The sequence below is a fragment of the Triticum urartu genome, chromosome 3A (genome assembly GCF_056163025.1).
Source record: "Triticum urartu cultivar PI428250 chromosome 3A, HENAU_Tu73, whole genome shotgun sequence".
Lineage (NCBI taxonomy): Eukaryota > Viridiplantae > Streptophyta > Magnoliopsida > Poales > Poaceae > Triticum > Triticum urartu.
Genome location: NC_141875.1, coordinates 99,416,921 through 99,434,789, shown reverse-complemented (window position 1 = coordinate 99,434,789; position 17,869 = coordinate 99,416,921). Strand labels below are relative to the sequence as shown.

The following is a 17,869-nucleotide window of genomic DNA, read 5'->3' as shown; positions in this document are numbered from 1 at the left end:
GGGCTCACGGCCGGCTTCGAGGACTAGCCAGATCATGCCAAGGTCGAAGTCGCCCCGCGCCGCCAGCCGGCGCCTGATCATCAAGGCGCGAGCTCGTCCGCCGCGTCGGCTGCTGGAGGTGGCGCCCAGAAGCGCCGGGCCGTGTCGATCCTCTTCGGCAGCCGGCCGAAGAAGTCCAAGGCTTCCACAGCGGTGACCAAGCGAGATGAGGCGGCCGTGAAGGCGGCCCGCTTCCGCAAGGCGGTGAAGCAGCCGCAGGCGATCTCAGCGTAAGTCGTCGAATGCTTGGATACATATTTTTTGTTGTTCTTTTCGATTGAAAACTCTTCTAAACCTTTCTTTGCTCGCCGGACAGGGCGCCGCTTTCCCTTGAGCGGGGTCCGGGCGGCTCCGTAGTCGGGCCGACAGGAGGGTCTTCAGGCTCCCGCCGCGTGGATCCCCGCGCCGACCTCAGGGAGGCCACGGAGCGGAACGCACGAGAGGTGCGGGAGGAGCGGGAGGCGGCGGAGCGAAGGGCCGCCCAGGCGACGAAGGAGCAGGCCGATGCAGCAGCCAAGGCCTGGGCGGAGGCGGCAGCTGCGGAGACGGAGGCGGAGGCTTCGCACAACCAGCCTCCACTGCTAGCCATTCCCCTCCGTGTCGTGGCCCCCAACATTCCTGTGCCTCCGCTGGAGGAGGTCGACCAAGAACCGCCGGTGATGGAGCGGAGGGAGGACTCCGTGATCTTCGTGGAGGGGGCGCCGCCGGCAGCGCCAACCGGAGCGGGCCAAGGCGGCCAGTCGGCTGCGGCGCCAGAGCAACCGGCCGGGGGTGAGCCGAAAACAGGAGCCGGCCTCGAGGTGCAGCCGGCAATGCGCCGGCGCGCAGGGGGAGGCACCGCTGCGCCGGAGCCGCACCGAGCTATGGGTGACGGCCAGACGGCGGAGGCCTTGGAGGCAGCCAGCACCGGCACGTCCGAGTGGACTCCCAGCGGCGGGACGGGCGAGCTGAATGTGGCGGCCCAAGAGATTCGGAACCGGCTTCAGGCCCAAGCCGCTTCGCTGCAGCAATACACCCAGGAGTTCCTTGCGACACGGGCCGTCATCCGGGTGAGTCTTCTATCTTTGGTTGTTTTTTTCTCTTGATTTCTTCCGTGGGGGCGCGTCAGCGCACCCACTGGGTGTAGTCCCCGAGATTCGGGTCGACTGCTGAGCAGTCGAGTCGGATCTTCCTTGACGACTACCTTATTCTCGCCTCCTGTCTAATCTTCCAGGAGTATCATAACCTCCGCGCTGCCGCCTTCAACTCCCAGGCTCAGGAGCTGGGTCAAAGAACTGAAGACCTGATCAGTAGCCGGAGTACGTACTTGGTTTCGTTCATCTCCTGTGGGGGCATGTCAGCGCACCCACTAGGTGTAGTCCCCGAGATTCGGGCCGACTGCTGAGCAGTCGGGTCGGATCTTTCCTGACAACTTCACCTTACTGGTTTTTCTTTTGTCTTTCGTGCTCGCAGAAGCCAATGCCGACTTAAGGGGGCAGCTCAGCGAGGCGCAGGCCGCCCTTCGCGCCAAGGAAACCGAGTACGACGCCTTGGTCCTAGAGCGTGACCGCCTGGCCAAGAAGCTGGCTGACCAGGAGGAGAGACACAAGGCGGCTCTGAAGAAGGCGCAGGATAACGAAGCCGCCCTGAAGTCCGAGTTCGAGACTGAAGCGGCGGGTTGGTCTGAGACTAGGCAAGCGCTGAATGAAGGCTTCGGCCGTATTGAGGATTTGATCGACGGTAAGCCGCTTTCCTCGCTCCTTGCCTGCCCCTTGCCGCCTGACTTGTGTTCTGACTTGAGCTGCTCTTTATTCTCTGTGCAGACTACTTTCCTGGCTACTCCGTCTTCGCCGCCCAAACCATCGAGGCCCATCGCGAAGCGCGCCGGCAGGCAGGGGCTGAAGCCGCGCCGAACGCGAGTCGGTCGCTCGAAGAGCAACTCTTGGCGGTCCAAGCGTGGCTGCAGCCGGCTCATCGTATGCTCCGCCGCCTCCAGCGCGCCGGAGCGCAGGTGTTGGCCGCCCTCTGGCCAAGCGAGACGATTCCCCGCACCCCGAGTCGGACTGCCGACTGGCTGGAGGTTGCGGTTGGCCGCTTCGAGGCCTGGAAGGCGTCGGCGGCCCAGCTTGGAGCTGGGCGGGCGCTGGAGTTCGTTCGAGCTTGGTATCCGGGGCGGAACCTGGACCAGCTGCGCACCTGGCGGCTGGAGGCCGACGAAGAGCTAGCGGAGGTGCGGCCGGCTATCGCTCAGCGTGCATCGACAATCGCCGAGTGTACTGACATCAGCGTCTTCGCTCCCAAGATTAATGATGACGGCGTTGCCCAGCCGGAGGAGTGGTTCGGGCTGGACCCGGCGACGGGTGAAGACTCGGCAGAAGAGATCGCCTCCAGCGACGAAGGCGAAGACGACGAAGGAGAGGAAAGCAAAGACGTCGAGCCGGCCGGTGGAACAGCCAGCCTCAGCCTGACCATGCCTCCAGCAACGAGGCGCGCGCAAGCGCACCTTCTGCAGGAGGCGGTGATCATGCCGAGGTTCGCCAGCCGGCCACTCCTCCAGCCGGCACTGCCGTCTCCACCGACCTGCCCGGCTCGTCAGTCGCTCCGCCGGCTTAATCTGCCGTCCTTATTTTTTCCTGCTTGTTGCCTTCTGAACAATTTTGTTAGGCTTCCGCAGTTCCACCCACTGGGGGTGTGTCCAAACTATGTTGAATGCTGGCCTTTTGAAGGTCTTTTATGTAAATATTAACTTGTGCATGTTTGGTTTCCATTCACGTATGCTTTTTATCCTTAGGCTGTTTCCTTTGCCGCCTTCCCCTTCTGGGAAGGCGAGTACTCGAGCTTTCTTAGATTGGAGCGAGGTGAATGGAAGCCGGCCGGCCGGCTACTCTGGTAGCCAGTCGGCGGTGGGAGAAAAACCAGCTTTTGTTATATTAGTCCGTTAGTCCCTAGCCATTTTTCGTGTGGGCACCCGTTCCTGCCCTTAACTCTTGCCAGCCGGACAGCCGGTTCTTCAAACTGCGACTTTCGGCAAGAGAAGGCTTGGGAGCCGGCACACTACTTGTCTGACTGCGGGTAGGACTTCTAATATAACTCCAGGCGGCCAGTCCCCGGGCCGACTAGTCGAACCCAGTGCCGGACGGAAAAAAGTGAATGCAATGACAAGGCCATAAGCATGATACTTTTCATTTATAGAAAAAAGATGGCAGTCCCCGAGCTCTCCTCGGGGGCCCTATTGTCTTGTACTTAGTACAAAAGTTAGCGTGATACATACTGCATTTCAGCTATAAAACCTTCGGAGGAGGTTGGCGTTCCATGGTCGTTCCGACTCCTTGCCGGAGTCGTCTCTCTTTCATGCCTCCGGCTTCTGCGTATCGATCAGGTAGTAGGAGTCGTTGCCTAAGGCTTTGCTGATGACGAAGGGGCCCTCCCAAGGGGCCGAGAGCTTGTGCTGGCCGGCTGTTCGCTGGATCAGCCGGAGCACAAGATCGCCCTCTTGGAAGGATCTTGGCTTGACCTTCCGGCTGTGGTAGCGGCGCAGGCCCTGCTGATAGATGGCGGACCGGCTGAGGGCTAACAGCCGGCTTTCTTCTAGCAGGTCGATGCCGTCTTCTCGTGCTTCCTTGGCCTCCGCTTCCGTGTACATGGTTACTCAAGGCGAGTCGAACTCGATGTCAGTTGGGATTACCGCCTCGGCACCATACACGAGGAAGAAAGGGGTGAAGCCAGTTGACTTGTTTGGTGTAGTGCGCAGACTCCAGAGGACAGCTGGCAGCTCATCGAGCCAACAGCCGGCTGAACGCTCCAGTGGTACGATCAGTCGGGGCTTGATGCTGGAAAGGATGAGGCCCTTGGCTCACTCGACCTGGCCGTTTGACTGCGGGTGGGCGACGGATGCTAGATCCAACCGGATGCCTTGCATCGCGCAGAAACGTGCCAATGCTCCCTTGGCGAAATTTGTGCCATTGTCGGTGATGATGCTGTGTGGCACGCCGTACCGAGTCGTTATATCTGTGATAAATGTGACGGTAGTCGGCCCATTCAGCTTCTTGATCGGCTTTGCTTCAATCCATTTGGTCAATTTGTCCACGGTGACAAGCAGATGTGTCATGCCACTGCGTGCCGTCTTGAATGGGCCCACCATGTCCAGTCCCCAAACGGCGAAGGGCCAAGTGAGGGGAATGGTCTTGAGTGCTGAAGCCGGCATGTGTTTCTTGGAGCTGAAGAGTTGGCACCCTTTGCAATGTTTAACTAACTCCTTGGCGTCATCCAAAGCAGTCGGCCAAAAGAAACCATGGCGGAAGGCTTTGGCGACGAGTGATCTTGAGGCCGCATGGTGGCCGCATTCTCCTTGGTGGATGTCTCTGAGGATTGCAATGCCCTTCTCTTGCTCGACGCATTGCTGGAGGACTCCAGTGACACTGCACTTGACGAGCTCTCTGTTGACGATTGTGTATGCTCCGGCTCGGCGTTGGACTTGTCTTGCCTCTACTTCGTCAGCCGGCAGATCTTGGTTTATTAGGAAGTTGAGGATGGATTGAGCCCATGACGGAGCTGCAACTTCTTCTATTGCCAAAACGGCTACTGCGACCAGGGCGGGCGGGCTGGGCGGTGAAATGCTGAAGTCGGCCGCCGCCTGTTGTGTTGGTGTAGTCTCCGGGCTAACTACCGCAGTCCCCGAGCCGGGTGAGGCAGTCCCCGGGTTGGGCGTAACTACGGAAGTCCCCGAGCCGCCTGCTGATACCCCCTGGCCGACTATCGAAGTCCCCGGGCCACCTGCTTGGTTCTTCGAGCCGGACCCGGCCGCATCGGGGTCAGGCGGCACGAAGATGGAATCGGACTCTGGAGACGGCTTGATAGACAGCTTGAGGAGGCATTGTAGAGAGACGCCGGTTGGTATTGCTTGCCGGGTGGAGCCTATTCGAGCCAGAGCATCAGTTGGCTCGTTGTCGGCTCGCGGTACGTGGAGGAACTCGCATCCTTCAAAATACCCACTGATCTGCTGAACGAGGAAGCGGTAGCTTGCCATATTTGCGTCCTTGGCATCACAGTCGCCGGATGATTGATGGACCACCAAGTCCGAGTCGCCATAACATAGGATCCGGCGAATGCCGAGTTCTTTGGCAAGCCAGAGCCCGTGTATGAGCGCCTCGTACTCGTCCACGTTGTTGGAGGCGGCAAAGTGGATTTGCAGCGTGTATCTGAGCTTGTCGCCTTTGGGAGAGGTGAGGACGATGCCGTCTCCCAAGCCGGTGCGCATCTTGGACCCATCGAAGTGCATGCGCCAATGAGTGGAGTCAGGAGCCGGCGGCAGGTACTGGGTCTCGGCCCAGTCGACGAGGAAGTCGGCCAATGCTTGGGATTTGATGGCGGTGCGAGGCTGGTAGAAGATCGCGTAAGGGGCCAGCTCGATGGCCCATTTCGCCACCCGGCCAGATGCATCCCGGCTGCCTATGATCTCGGCCAGCGGGGCGGTGCATACAACCGTGATGGGATGCTCTTGGAAGTAGGGCTTCAGCTTCTTGGCGGCGAAGTACACGCCGTAGCACATCTTCTGGTAGTGCGGGTAGTTCTGCTTCGAGGTAGACAACACCTCGCTCAAATAGTACACCGGCCTCTGGACCGGCTGGGCTCGGCCTTCTTCTGGGCGTTGGACTACGATGACGGTGCTGACCACCCGGCTGGTTGCGGCAATGTAGAGGAGCATGGGCTCTTTCTCAGTCGGCGCCGCCAGGACTGGCGGTGTGGCCAGCATCTTCTTCAGCTCGTGGAAAGCTTGGTCAGCTTGGTCATTCCACTCGAAGTGAGTGGTCTTCTTCATGAGGCGGTAGAGGGGGAGAGCTTTCTCTCTGAGCCGGTTGATGAAGCGGTTTAGGGAGGCCAAGCATCCGGTGAACTTCTGGATGTCTCGAAGCTTGGTGGGAATCGCCATTCTCTCAATGGCCTTGATCTTTACTGGGTTGCATTCGATTCCGCGTTCGGAGACCAGGAAGCCTAGGAGCTGGCCGGCTGGTACTCCGAACACGCATTTCTCGGGGTTAAGCTTGATTTGGAACCGGCGTAGGTTCTCAAATGTTTCCTTGAGGTCTTCCAGCAAGGCGCCGTGCTTCTCCGTCTTCACCACAATGTCGTCTACGTAGACGTGGGCATTTCTGCCGAGTTGCTTGAGGAGGCACTTCTGCATGCAACGCTGAAAAGTGGCACCGGCATTTCTCAAGCCGAATGTCATAGTCAGGTAGCAAAAGGCTCCAAATGGCGTGATGAAGGCGGTCTTTAGGCGGTCTGCCGGATTTAACTTTATCTGGTGATACCCTGAGTAAGCATCCAAGAAACTCAACAGCTCGCATCCGGCCGTGGAGTCTATCACTTGGTTAATCCTTGGTAGGGCAAAGGGATCTCTGGGGCAGGCCTTGTTGAGGCTCGTGTAGTCTATACACATGCGCCACTTGTTGTTTTTCTTTAGCACGAGGACCGGGTTGGCGAGCCACTCTGGAAAGAAAACTTCCATAATGAAGCCGGCTGCCAGAAGCCGGGCTATCTCCTCTCCCACAATCCTGCGTTTCTCCTCCGACAGTCGGCGGAGGGGTTGTTTGACTGGCTTTGCGTCTTCTCGGGCGTGTAGTTTGTGCTCGGCGAATTCCTTCGGAACGCCCGGCATGTCCTTGGGGGACCACGCAAAGACGTCCCGATTCTCACGGAGGAAATCGGCGAGCTCGCCTTCCTATTTGCTGTTTAGGTTTGCCCCGATGATGGCAAACCTCTCTGGGTGCTCGGGGTCAAGGGGTATCTTCTTCGTCTCCTTGGCTGGCTGGAAAGATCCTTGAGCATCATGCTCCTTGGGATCGGAGGACAAGGCCGACTGCTTGCCGGCTATGGCCACGACTCGGTCCAACATCTTCTTTTCTTCGGTAATCACAAGGGACTCGGCCAGCCGGCTGCTGGCTGCTGCGCACTCAGAGGACTTCTTGTAATCGCCGGCTACGGTGATGACGCCTTTGGTGCTTGGTATCTTCATCTTGAGGTAAGCATAGTGGGGAACTGCCATGAATTTGGCCAAGGCAGGTCGGCCAAGCAATGCATGGTAAGGGCTCTCCAGGTCCACCACTTCAAACCAGATCGCTTCCCGGCGGAAATGCTCCTTGTCCCCAAAAAGTACATCAATCTTGATCTTGCCAATGGGGGCGCAGGACAGGCCGGGTACGATGCCATGGAACACTGTCCGAGTAGGCATGAGTTGCTTTTTCTTGATGTTCAGCTTCTCCAGGGTGTCGCGGTACAAGATGTTGATGCTGCTCCCGCCGTCTATCAACACACGGGAGAAGCGGGCGGCGCGTCTGTCCGTTGCAAGGGTGGCATCCAGAACCAACGCATAAGAGCCGGGAGATGGCATCACCTCTGGGTGGTCGGCCCGGCTCCAGCTGATAGGTTTTTCTGACCAGTGCATGTGCTCGGCGGGGTTGGCAGCAACCATGTTGACTTCCTGGTTCTCTCGGCGTTTGTTGCGTGGGTCTTCGGGCTGGCTTGTAAAGACGATATAGGCGGCATGCTCGTCGGGGAACTCATCATGCACGGCTCCGACTGCGGGCCGAGCGGCCGGCGGCGGCGGAACCGAAGGCGGCGGGCCGGCAGGCGGAGGCGACGCGAGCCCTTCGCCTTTGGAGATTCGGGTGAGCCAATGGCACTTCCGGGTTGTGTGGTTGGACGGCTTCGCGCTGCTGTGGAATTTGCACGGGGCGTCGAGAGTTTGCTCGTAGGAGAAGGCCGGCTGCCAAGCCGGCCTGCCGCCCTTGGGTTACTTGGGCGTGGGCCGCCCTTCGGGCGGCACGTCTTCGACTGTGGTCACCTGCCGACTGGCGGGAGGCGGCGCGGGGCCCTTGCGCTTGTGGTCGTTCGAGTGTGGGCGTCGGCCGGAATCCCCAGCCGGCGTCTTGGGCGCCGGGTTGAGTACTTTTCCGGACGCGTCTACCCGGAGCTCGGTCTTCATTAAGGAGTCGGCGGTAGCGTACTTGTCCGCTATGTCCAGAAGCTCGTCGAGGGTAGTCGGCTCGTCGCAGAGAAGCTTGTGCTTGAGGAGGGTGCCTTCTCGGCACCCGACTGTGAAGTATTCTATGGCTTGCACCTCGTGCACCCCTTCGCAAGAGTTGCAAAGCTCGGCCCAACGCGTGAGGTAGTCGCGAGTTGACTCGGCGGGGCCTTGTACGCACAAGGAGAGCTGTCTGGGCTTGGGAGCCCGCTTGTAGGTGCTGGTGAAGTTGCGGGCGAAAGCTTCCGTGAAATCTAGCCAGCTGTTGATGTTGTGTGGTTTGAGGCTGTTGAGCCAGGTCCGCACCGTGCCTTGCAGCATGAGGGGCACGTACTTCACGGCAACGCGCCGGTTGCCATTGGCTATGCTAACCACCGTGGAGTAGTCGATCAACCAATCTTCCAGCTTCACAGAGCCGTTGTACTTGGGCGTGTCTCTTGGGAGCGAGAACCCTTTGGGGAAGGGCTCGTCGCGGATGCGGGGGCCGAAGCAAGGCGGACCGACATCGTCTTCTTCTTCCAGCGCCAGGGATCGCGCCAGGCGGTCGATCCGATGGCGGGCGTCGTTCTCGCCGACTCCTTCGCGGCGACCTAGCCGGCCGCTGAGAGTCGGATGCGCAACAAGCGGTGGGGTGGGATATCTCTCTCCACGGGGCCGGGGCGGAGGCGGGTTGCCCCGCCACTCCACGGCCCGAGGGTGGCCTTCTGCGTCTCGCTCGATGGAGATCCGGGTTTGGCTTCGGCTGGCAGCCGGCTCTTTCTCGCGCCGCGCGCGGTCTCTACCCGCAGTCGGCGTCCGGGACGTCGCGCCGTGATCTCGGCGCGGGGGAGGGCTTTCCGCGCGGGCGTCGGCTTCGTGCCGCTGCGCGGCTGCATCGATCAGCTCCTGAATGCGTCGGGTCATGTGGGGGAGCTCTTCGGCCCCCAGTCCGTCTAGCTCGTCTACGGCTGCCTGGGCGGCGCGTAGGTTCTCGAGTGGAGTGGCGTAGACTGGGCGGTCGACTCCTAACGTGTCGGCAACGACAGCACCGCGCTGTCTGACAACGCCGACCCGGCTGGGTCCGCCTGGGGGCGGCGTGCCAAAGGCGGCGCGGTCGGCCTCGCGTCGGTGGGCCTCAGTGAGGCGTCTCATGGAAACCAACTTCCGGCCCTCCGCGAGGAGGGCGAGGCGGCGAGCCTCCAGTGCTTTAGCGTCGGCATCGGCCGGGAGGGGGATGGACAAGTCATGGACCGCCGCGTGCGGGGCGTCGTGGGTGCTCTCATCAGCAGCGCCGTCGTGGCCGATGACCATTACCTCGATGGTGACAGCGTCGTAGCCATCGGCTCAGGGAAGCGGGTCGTTGTAGATCGTGACGTCGGTGGGGAAGGTGTCGAATGAGGCCGTGTCGGAGTCGACAGGCATCGGATCGGTGGAGCCAACCGACTCCAAGTCCACAGCAGGCTCGCCGGAGACATAGAGCCGGCCGAAGAGGTTGACGAGGTGGTCGGTGCCCGCGTCGGAGGCGAGCTCGTCGGAGATGAGGGTCTTGTCGAGGAGATCAGCGAGGCTGCTCGCTGCGCAGGCGTTGGTGATGCCTTGCAGCGCGTCGTGGCAAGCGCCATCGGGTGTGCCGGGCTGGCTACGCTCGCGGGGGAGGAAGAGAGTTCCCGTTCAGAACAGGTCTCCGGACGACGGTGCACCTGGCCCCACGGTGGGCGCCAAATGTCGGGTGGTAGGTGCGACATATGCCAACGGGTGGCTTATCATTGTGGGAGCCAGTAAAACATCGCCGGTGCCTGGAAACGGGATGAGGCGAAGACATGCACGCCGGCGAATCTTACCCAGCTTCGGGGCTCTCCGTGGAGATAACACCCCTACTGCTGCTCTGCGGGGTCTCCGCATGATCACTAGATGAACAAGTAGCTACACGATGCTCCTTGAGCTGTTTGGCGAGAGGAGGAAGAAGGGCTCTGCTTGCTCTCTTCTCCTCCCTACGTGGTGTCTAAAACTAGCAGGGATCCATCTCTTTGCATGGGTGTCCCGGGGGGTTTATATAGGCCTACCCCCCGGGGGTACAATGGTAATCCGGCTGGGCGTGGGGCCCAGCCGTCTGTGTCTTCGCTCTCCGGCTTCTGCGCCGGCTGCTGGGGCCCGCCGGCTGGTGGGTCCCGCTGGCTACCGGCTCCTTGGTCGACAGGCAGGCCCCACTGTCCAGGGCCTTGTCGGTGGCTGGTTACTGTTGCTCAATCTTGGTGACGAGGGCTTCGCCGAGGTAAGCATGGCTACAGTGCTGCCGTCCGGCGGGTGACCACTGTAGCCTCACCGCGTCTTGTCTCCTTAATGGGGCGTCTCCTTCGAGGGGGTGGCAGGCCGTCCGGAGAGAGCCGGCTCCGTCTTGGGCCGACTAGGGGAGGCCAGGCCGCCTTCGGGTGTCTCTCTGCCCGAAGGGGCCCACCGCCCGTGGGCCGTACTGGTAGCCCGTCGTGGATGACATCAGGGTCAACGTGGCAACAGTGCTGCGCCGGACGGGTCATGGCCACCTGTACGGCGCACTATGCCAGGCGCGCTCCGGGATTTGGGGGTGGCAGGCTTCACTGTAGCCACGCTCCGTCACATCGCCATTATGTGGATGCAGACTTCGAGGGTACGGTCTTGACCGCTCTATGGGAGCCGTCTCCTTGGAGTCGGCCTTCTCGCAGCCGGCTCCTCGGAGCCGGCCCTCCCGCGGCCTTCTTCATGAGGGCTGAAGTCGGGCCGCCTTCCAATAGCTGGCCTGGGAGACAGCCGGCCAGGGAAAGGCGGCCCCATGTCTTGGGTTCTTGAGAGCCGGATCGGCTCGTAATTTTTGCAGAAAGGCCAGGGGAAGCCGGCTAGGCTACCCGTGGTCACTTACTCCGACATGTGTTTAATGTCTTTGCTGCTGCGAGTTTCTTCCCTTTTTCCTTTTTTTCTTTTTCCTTTGTTTCTTTCGCTTTTCTTTTTTTCTTCATTGTTTTCTTTGTTTTCGTATTTAAGCTTTTTTCACTGGTTCTCTTCATTTACTTTCTTGATTTATACTAGATATTTACTTTCCCATCTTTTCTATGATTTCTTCAGTCCCTTTGTTCTTTCTTCGTTTTTACTAGCTTTTCCTCTCTTATTTTTTTATGGTTCACTTTTTTTGGTTTCCTTTATTTTTATTTGTTTCTTTTTCGGGTTTCACCGTTTCCATTCTTTTGCATTCATTTTATTCGGTATTTTTTTTCTTTTACTAGATTCAATTGTTTCTTTTTCGGCTTTCATTGTTTTTTAATTTTACTTGTTTCTTTGTTGGTCTTTCATCCATTACATTTTTATTAACACATGTCTGTTTTTCAAAACACAATGTATAATTTTAGTATCATGTGAAACATTTTTCTTAAATACAAGTTATGATTTTTTTAATTAATGGTCAATATTTTTCAAATACATGGTGATCTTTTATCTTTCGTAAACATTAGAGAATAAATTATACATGTTTAGCATTTTGAAATACATAATTATATTTTTATAATTATATTTTTTTCATAATTCACTTTTTATAATTATATAGAATTATATATGTCAAACACAATATTTTAATTCACGTTTAACATTCTTTGAATTCAATATTAGTATTTTTATACATTTTAAACATTTTTTAATACACGGTGAGCTTTTTATGGCAATAAACATGTTTTCACACACGATGTTTCATTTTCTATACGCCAGGAAATTTTTATATACTTGTTTAACATTTTGAAATACATAATCTACTTTTTCTAAATATTTTGTCGATGTCTACTTTTATCTAATCTTGTTGTACATTTTCATACACACTAGGAACACTTTTATATCCATTTATCATTTTGTAAATACATGAGCATTATTTTTTCATACACATTTTTTGTATATCTTTTTCATTTGGATGAGAAGGTTTTTCCTATACACATTAAATATTTTTTAAATGCTCTATTAACATTTGAAAATACTTGTTTTTTTTCAAAAGCTTGATTAACATTTTTAAAATACATGATTAACTTTATTATACACTTTTGTGTATACATTTTTCATATATATATATAAGACATTATACACATTTAACAACTTCAAATGCTTATTTTGAATTTTTGAATTTATTTTAAACTTGTTTTATAATATGTGTGTGTGTGTGTATGTGTGTGTGTGTGTGTGTGTGTGTGTGTGTATTTTGCAAATATAAATAAAACTAAGAAAGAAAGCAAAAAAGGAAAACGGAAAAAAGGATTGTGGCCTCACGACCGCCTGGGCTGGACCATGTCGCCCTTGCCGGTGAGACTGCCCTGCATCTCGTTATAAGCGAGACATATAGTCGGCCGGATAAACAGGCCGCGCGCCCGCGAAAAGACGCACGGGGATGTGATTAAGTATAATAATAGGAGGACACCGTAAAATAAAAAACACATATCTTGATGTTAGATCTCGTGGTTAAAAATTAAGTTGAGACCTAACTAATTTGTATCTAGATGATAATTAGCAAATCTGTCTTTGCTTCTGTCTTGCGTTAATTTCTGATATTTGTTTTCCATCTTTTCTTACTTTTAGTTGTTTTTTCCAAGGGATTCCGAGTTTGCATCGGTGGGTCGTACCGTTATATATTCTCATCTCGTCCTGAGGCCCGACCGAGGGCATCGATCCAATTCGCCTTCCCACAACAATAGCCGGAGCTTCTTCGATCAGGAAACAAGAAACTAAGCACGTACGTCAATCATGTCGCATGGTGAATCATCCGGCGGCGGCAGGACCGTGCGGGTGGTCGACGTGTGGGCCCAGAACGAGGCGGCGGAGCTGGCCCGCATCCGCGGCCTCGCCCGGGGCTTCAGGGTCGCGGCGGTGGCCACGTCCATCGAGCTGCCGCCGGGCCCGTCGCCCACGCGCACCCTGGACGACAGCTACGATGCCGTCCGCGCCGCCTTGGACGGCGTGCGGTCCGTGCAGCTGGGCCTGGCCCTCCTCAGCTTCGACGGCGACCTGCCTCCGGCCGGCCGCGTGTGGCGGTTCCACCTCGGGGAGGGGCGCGGCGAGGCCAACCCGCACCGCTTCTGCGAGGCCCTCTGGAGCTACACCCGCGCCACCATGCCCGATGCGTCTGCGCCACGCGGGACGGCGCCGCCGACGTAGCGTACCTTCTCAGGCACCTTGACGGCGGCATCCCGCCCCGGCGCGAGGCGTTCCTGCGGAGGTGCAACATCTTCTTCCCCCAACTGTACGACCTGAGGGTGCTGGCGGAGTAGAGGGCGGTGGAGGACGGGGATCCCCCGCTCGCCGCCGCCACCGGAGACGCGTTCCGCCGATTCCTGGAGCTGGTGCGGGAGTGGCGGCCGACGGGCTGGCCCTACGGTTACAACGCGTTTCTATACGGACTCGGAGCCGCCGATGATGACCCCCTCCTCTACTACAAGATAATATCGGCGGAGTACGACGAGAGTAGGAGGCGGTTGAAGGAGCATCTCCTTCAGTACCATGATGAGGAATATGTTGTGCAAAGGTTGCTTCCCGTGATTATGTAACCGGAACAAACATGATCCGGAGAAGAACACCTTTTTTGGTATATATACGTGAGTATCAATGATTATTATTAACCTGGTGCAATACTATATATATTGGATAGAAACTAGTAAAAGAGCTCGTGCGGTACAACGGGGTAACAAAACTTGCAACATTCAAATTAAGGCATTGACAACATAATATTTATAATGATTATAAATAATGTACATCCCACCTTATTAATTCAAATCAAATAAAACTGATCGTTGGATGCACTTAAGACTTTGTAAACTCAGACAACAGAAAATAGTTATTAATGATACAGTATAGCATGGGCGGATCTGGGCCCCAGGCAGCCCAGGCAATGGCCTGGGGCGTGAGAAATTTCTCAGCCTATATATCTAGAGAAAAAAAAAACTGGCCTGGGGCGCAGCCCACTTCCTACCCCTCTTGCTGGGCCATTGAACAAAACACTGGCCTGGGGTGCAGCCCACTTCAATTAATAAAAAAGTGAATGAGAATAGGAAAGACACAAAAGCCTGAGCTGCTAGTGCGTTGCGTACGGGAGTCTTTTTGTCTAGAAAAGGAAGATGACCCATCTTAGGCTAGTTGATGAAGAGATTTCTCTTGCTAGTTGCCACTATTTTCAAATCCCATTTTCTCGTGCTAGTTCTTTTTGCAGGGAATTTCTCTTGCTAGTTGTCACTATTTGAGGCTTGATTCAAACATGATCTTTAATTCTTTCCCTTTTTATATTGTTTTACTTACTTTTGTTGTTCGGCAGAGAAGATAAATGTGGAATCCGATTTAGTAATTCACATTTTGCATTTGTTATTAAACCTGCTAATTTTTTTTTAAAAAAAATTACTTGAATGCACTGATTTGTATTTCAAAATTTATAATTTTTTTGCCGGAAAACTTTTAATCTATTCATCTTCAATTATAGCAGTACGATGAACACTAAAAATAATAAAACTTACATTCGAGTTCGTAGACCACCTAACGACGACTACAAGCACTGAAGCGAGCCAAAATCATGCCGTCGTCATCGCCCTCCCTCGCCGGAGCTGGCATGTAGTAGATAGTCAGAAGTCGTCGTACTAAGGCCTTATAAGACAAGCGCATCAAATACAACCACCGACTGAATTGTGTGAGATCCGCTGAAGAAACACCTCCACACCCTGTCCGACAATGCTAGACGCACCATCAGGATGGGGGCTAGACAGGGAGAACCTGATTCCATCTTCAGGGAGACGCCACTATCTCGTCTTCCTGAGTAGGACATAAGCCCAAAAAACTCAAATAAATGTCTAAAAATAGAGTCCTTCCGCCGGCAAGGGCCGGGATCCACCACGCCCCATGGACCTAAAGCCACAGGGGACGAGGCAGAATGGCGCCGCCGCTGCTGTCGAGCGGCAGGAACCCTAGTCGCCCTTAGAGGAGAGACATCATATGTCTTTCTTTATTGAACATGCAGTCATAGGAGGCTCATATCAATCAATCCTTTGATTTGGTACCATCTTTTGTATCATTTATATGCTAGATATTGTCTTTTAATATATCTTACTTTATTAGTTAAACTGTGAATGAACAAATACCGCCATTGAACATTGTGTTTGGATTTTTATTAGTTATAACTTGACTTTATATGCCTTGAAACCAATGTTTTAAATAGCGGGCTATGACATATAGCGGTGACCCTTAAAAACAGTTATAGCTGCGGTAAATTGTACTTGAAATCATTTAGCGGCAACATGCTCAAACAACTATAGCGGAGCTATAGCGGGGCTATAGCAGGCTATTTAAAACTATGCTTGAAACTAGATTTTTTTTACACTTAGTTTCTCGCCTGGGGCGTCAGCCAATCCTGGCTCCGCCACTGCAGTATAGCATGCAAACTCTGACAGCAGAAAATAATTTAAAACCTCAAGCAAATCTATGTCACTCTCTCAGTCTCAACTCCATACAGATTTCGGATGAACAAAAAGAATAAAACAAACTTGGACAGCAAAGAAGGATATACTTATTTAATTTGATGTAGCAACTTCTATAAAGCAGATGGTATGGGAAAACATGAAGAATTGCAAGAATAAGAAAATTCTAGTAAGATGCAAGGAAGAACAAAAAATAATTCATAACCTCAAGCAAATTTATAGCATTCCTTCGGTCTCAATTCATCTGTACACTGATGAACATAATAGAACAAACTCCCATTCTTCGCTGCCGAACAAACGTCAGTTGCTTGACTTACTGTTTTTGCCCTCCTCTTTCCTTTATTTGCATATATGCACTAATAATAAAGTGACACCTCTTATAAAGCCAAATTGCATAATGTGGATTTTAAAGGAAAAAAAATACACTACAACATGTAGTGATGTTAGGACACACAACCTAGCAAACAAATAGAAAATAATTTTGTGAGAACTAAGGTCAAATGCAGCCTTACTCCCAAGTATTTTTCTTCATACACATGTAATCTTTTATCTCTAATACGTAATAACACAACACTTAAGACCTCACTTACAACAGCAGAAGAATCGTTGCCACTGATAGCAGAAGACCATGATCATGCCACAAACGTGAAAAAGAACACCCTATCAGCAGGAGAAACTTCATGCTGCAGATATTCCCACCCCTTCGTTGGATTTGCAAAGACCATCTATATTTCAACAGATTAAAATCAACATTTGCTTAAATAAAAAGCCATTTGCGTAAGATCTAGTAATCCGGACTTAATTACACAAAGAGAAGTACATAACCAGATTTATAGCTGAAGATATTTAGCGGGAAGTGTCATATACTCATATTGTATTCGATTTGATGATCATACCGTGACCAAAGTATGTATATATACAACTTCTTGAATTTTGCGGCCATAGAGAAATGTAACCAGAGTTAAGGACAATTGCATGTAAGCAGAAAATCTACTAAATATACACAGCTTAACTATGTTTCAAGTAATGTGCAGGTAAGAAATATAATGTTTTCAAAGGCTATACTATTATAAAAAAAACATGCGCTCAATTCTGCAGAGGAAGGACAGCTAAAATAAACATGATAAGCAGCGGAGAAAATTTAGGCGCTGGCAAAAACCTGCATTTTAGTGCGGAAACAACAGAGGTGGTGGCAGACTCACTATGGAACAACGGCGAGTCTTCACCGGGTGAGGCGGCTCCTGTGTCTTCAGAAGCAGCGGCGTCGCTGGATGAGGCGGCTCATAAAGCAGCGACGGGGAGCAGCTGTTCGGATGCGGCTTCTTCCAGCTTCAACTCTTCATCACCACATTCAAATGAAAATGAAGCAAGAAACATCTGTCTAGCAAATGGAAGATAGCCCATCAATTTCAGCATAAAGCATCTGAGATAAAAGCTTCATCTTGCTTGGAGAGATCTTTGTTCTCTCTGATTAGGAAACATCAAAACTTGCTACCAAACAACATCATAAAAATGTCCAAAGGGAGAACTGGTCCCCATTCTGTACCCGCACCAATTGCTCTCAAAATATTAGACGATTGCGTGAAATTCCTTGATAAAGAGCCAGACCGCTCAGATTCATAAAGCATTTCATGCACAAATCAACCTTCAGCACGTATGAAAAGTAAAATTAGCTATGTGTGACTGGAACAACCTATGCAAATTAAGCAATGAGAATAGACAGTGGATTCACATGGCAGCCACGAAACCCTGTACCAGCAGAGGAAGGTGCCGGCCCCGGAGGTGTTGCTGCTGACCGCGCTGGCCAAGATCAAGAAGGCCAAGCTCGACACCTCGGCCTTCTCTGAGGCGCTCGGCAGGACCGAGTACCCCGGCGGGACGTGGATGCTCATCTTCACTGCTCAGGTAACCAAGCCAACAAACACACACCTGAATTTTAAGCTTCAGACTTGCAATTTGCATTTGGTCATTAATTAATCAATCGATTTGTCTAAACTGAATGTCTCGCAGGGTAAGCTTGAGAAAGGGAGCTACTTCCCTGTGACCGCCGTCCAGTGATTCGACGCCGCGGTGAGCACCTATGTCACATTGCAGCCATGGCATCAGATTCTGGACGAACAAATGAGCAACGATGATTCAGCGGTCCAATAGCTACTTACCTGACTAATAGACACTTTCCTGTAACTGAAACTCTGAACCCATCTTATTCCGTAGGGGCAGAGGATAGAGAATGGGGTGTACCTGGGCCCAGTGGGGAGCCTGAGCTTCGAGGGGCGGCTGTCGTGGAAGAAGAAGATCAACCCTGCACCCTGTCCCCTACCGTACAGCCGCCCAGTGTGACCCCTTCATGGTGCCACCAACGCCGCAATTGGAGTCGAAGCCGCTGCTTTCCCCT

At 53.3% G+C, this 17,869-nt stretch overlaps 1 protein-coding gene across 1 annotated transcript; it reads left to right on the top strand.

Moving 5' to 3' along the window:
• Positions 1 to 12,763: 12,763 nt before the first annotated feature.
• LOC147978757 (uncharacterized) lies at positions 12,764 to 17,532 on the top strand. The gene is made up of 3 exons (XM_087514875.1): positions 12,764 to 13,140; positions 17,214 to 17,379; positions 17,485 to 17,532. Exons 1-3 carry the CDS (start codon positions 12,764 to 12,766, stop codon positions 17,530 to 17,532), a joined length of 591 nt encoding a protein of 196 aa, XP_087371001.1.
• The last annotated feature ends 337 nt before the right edge of the window (positions 17,533 to 17,869 follow it).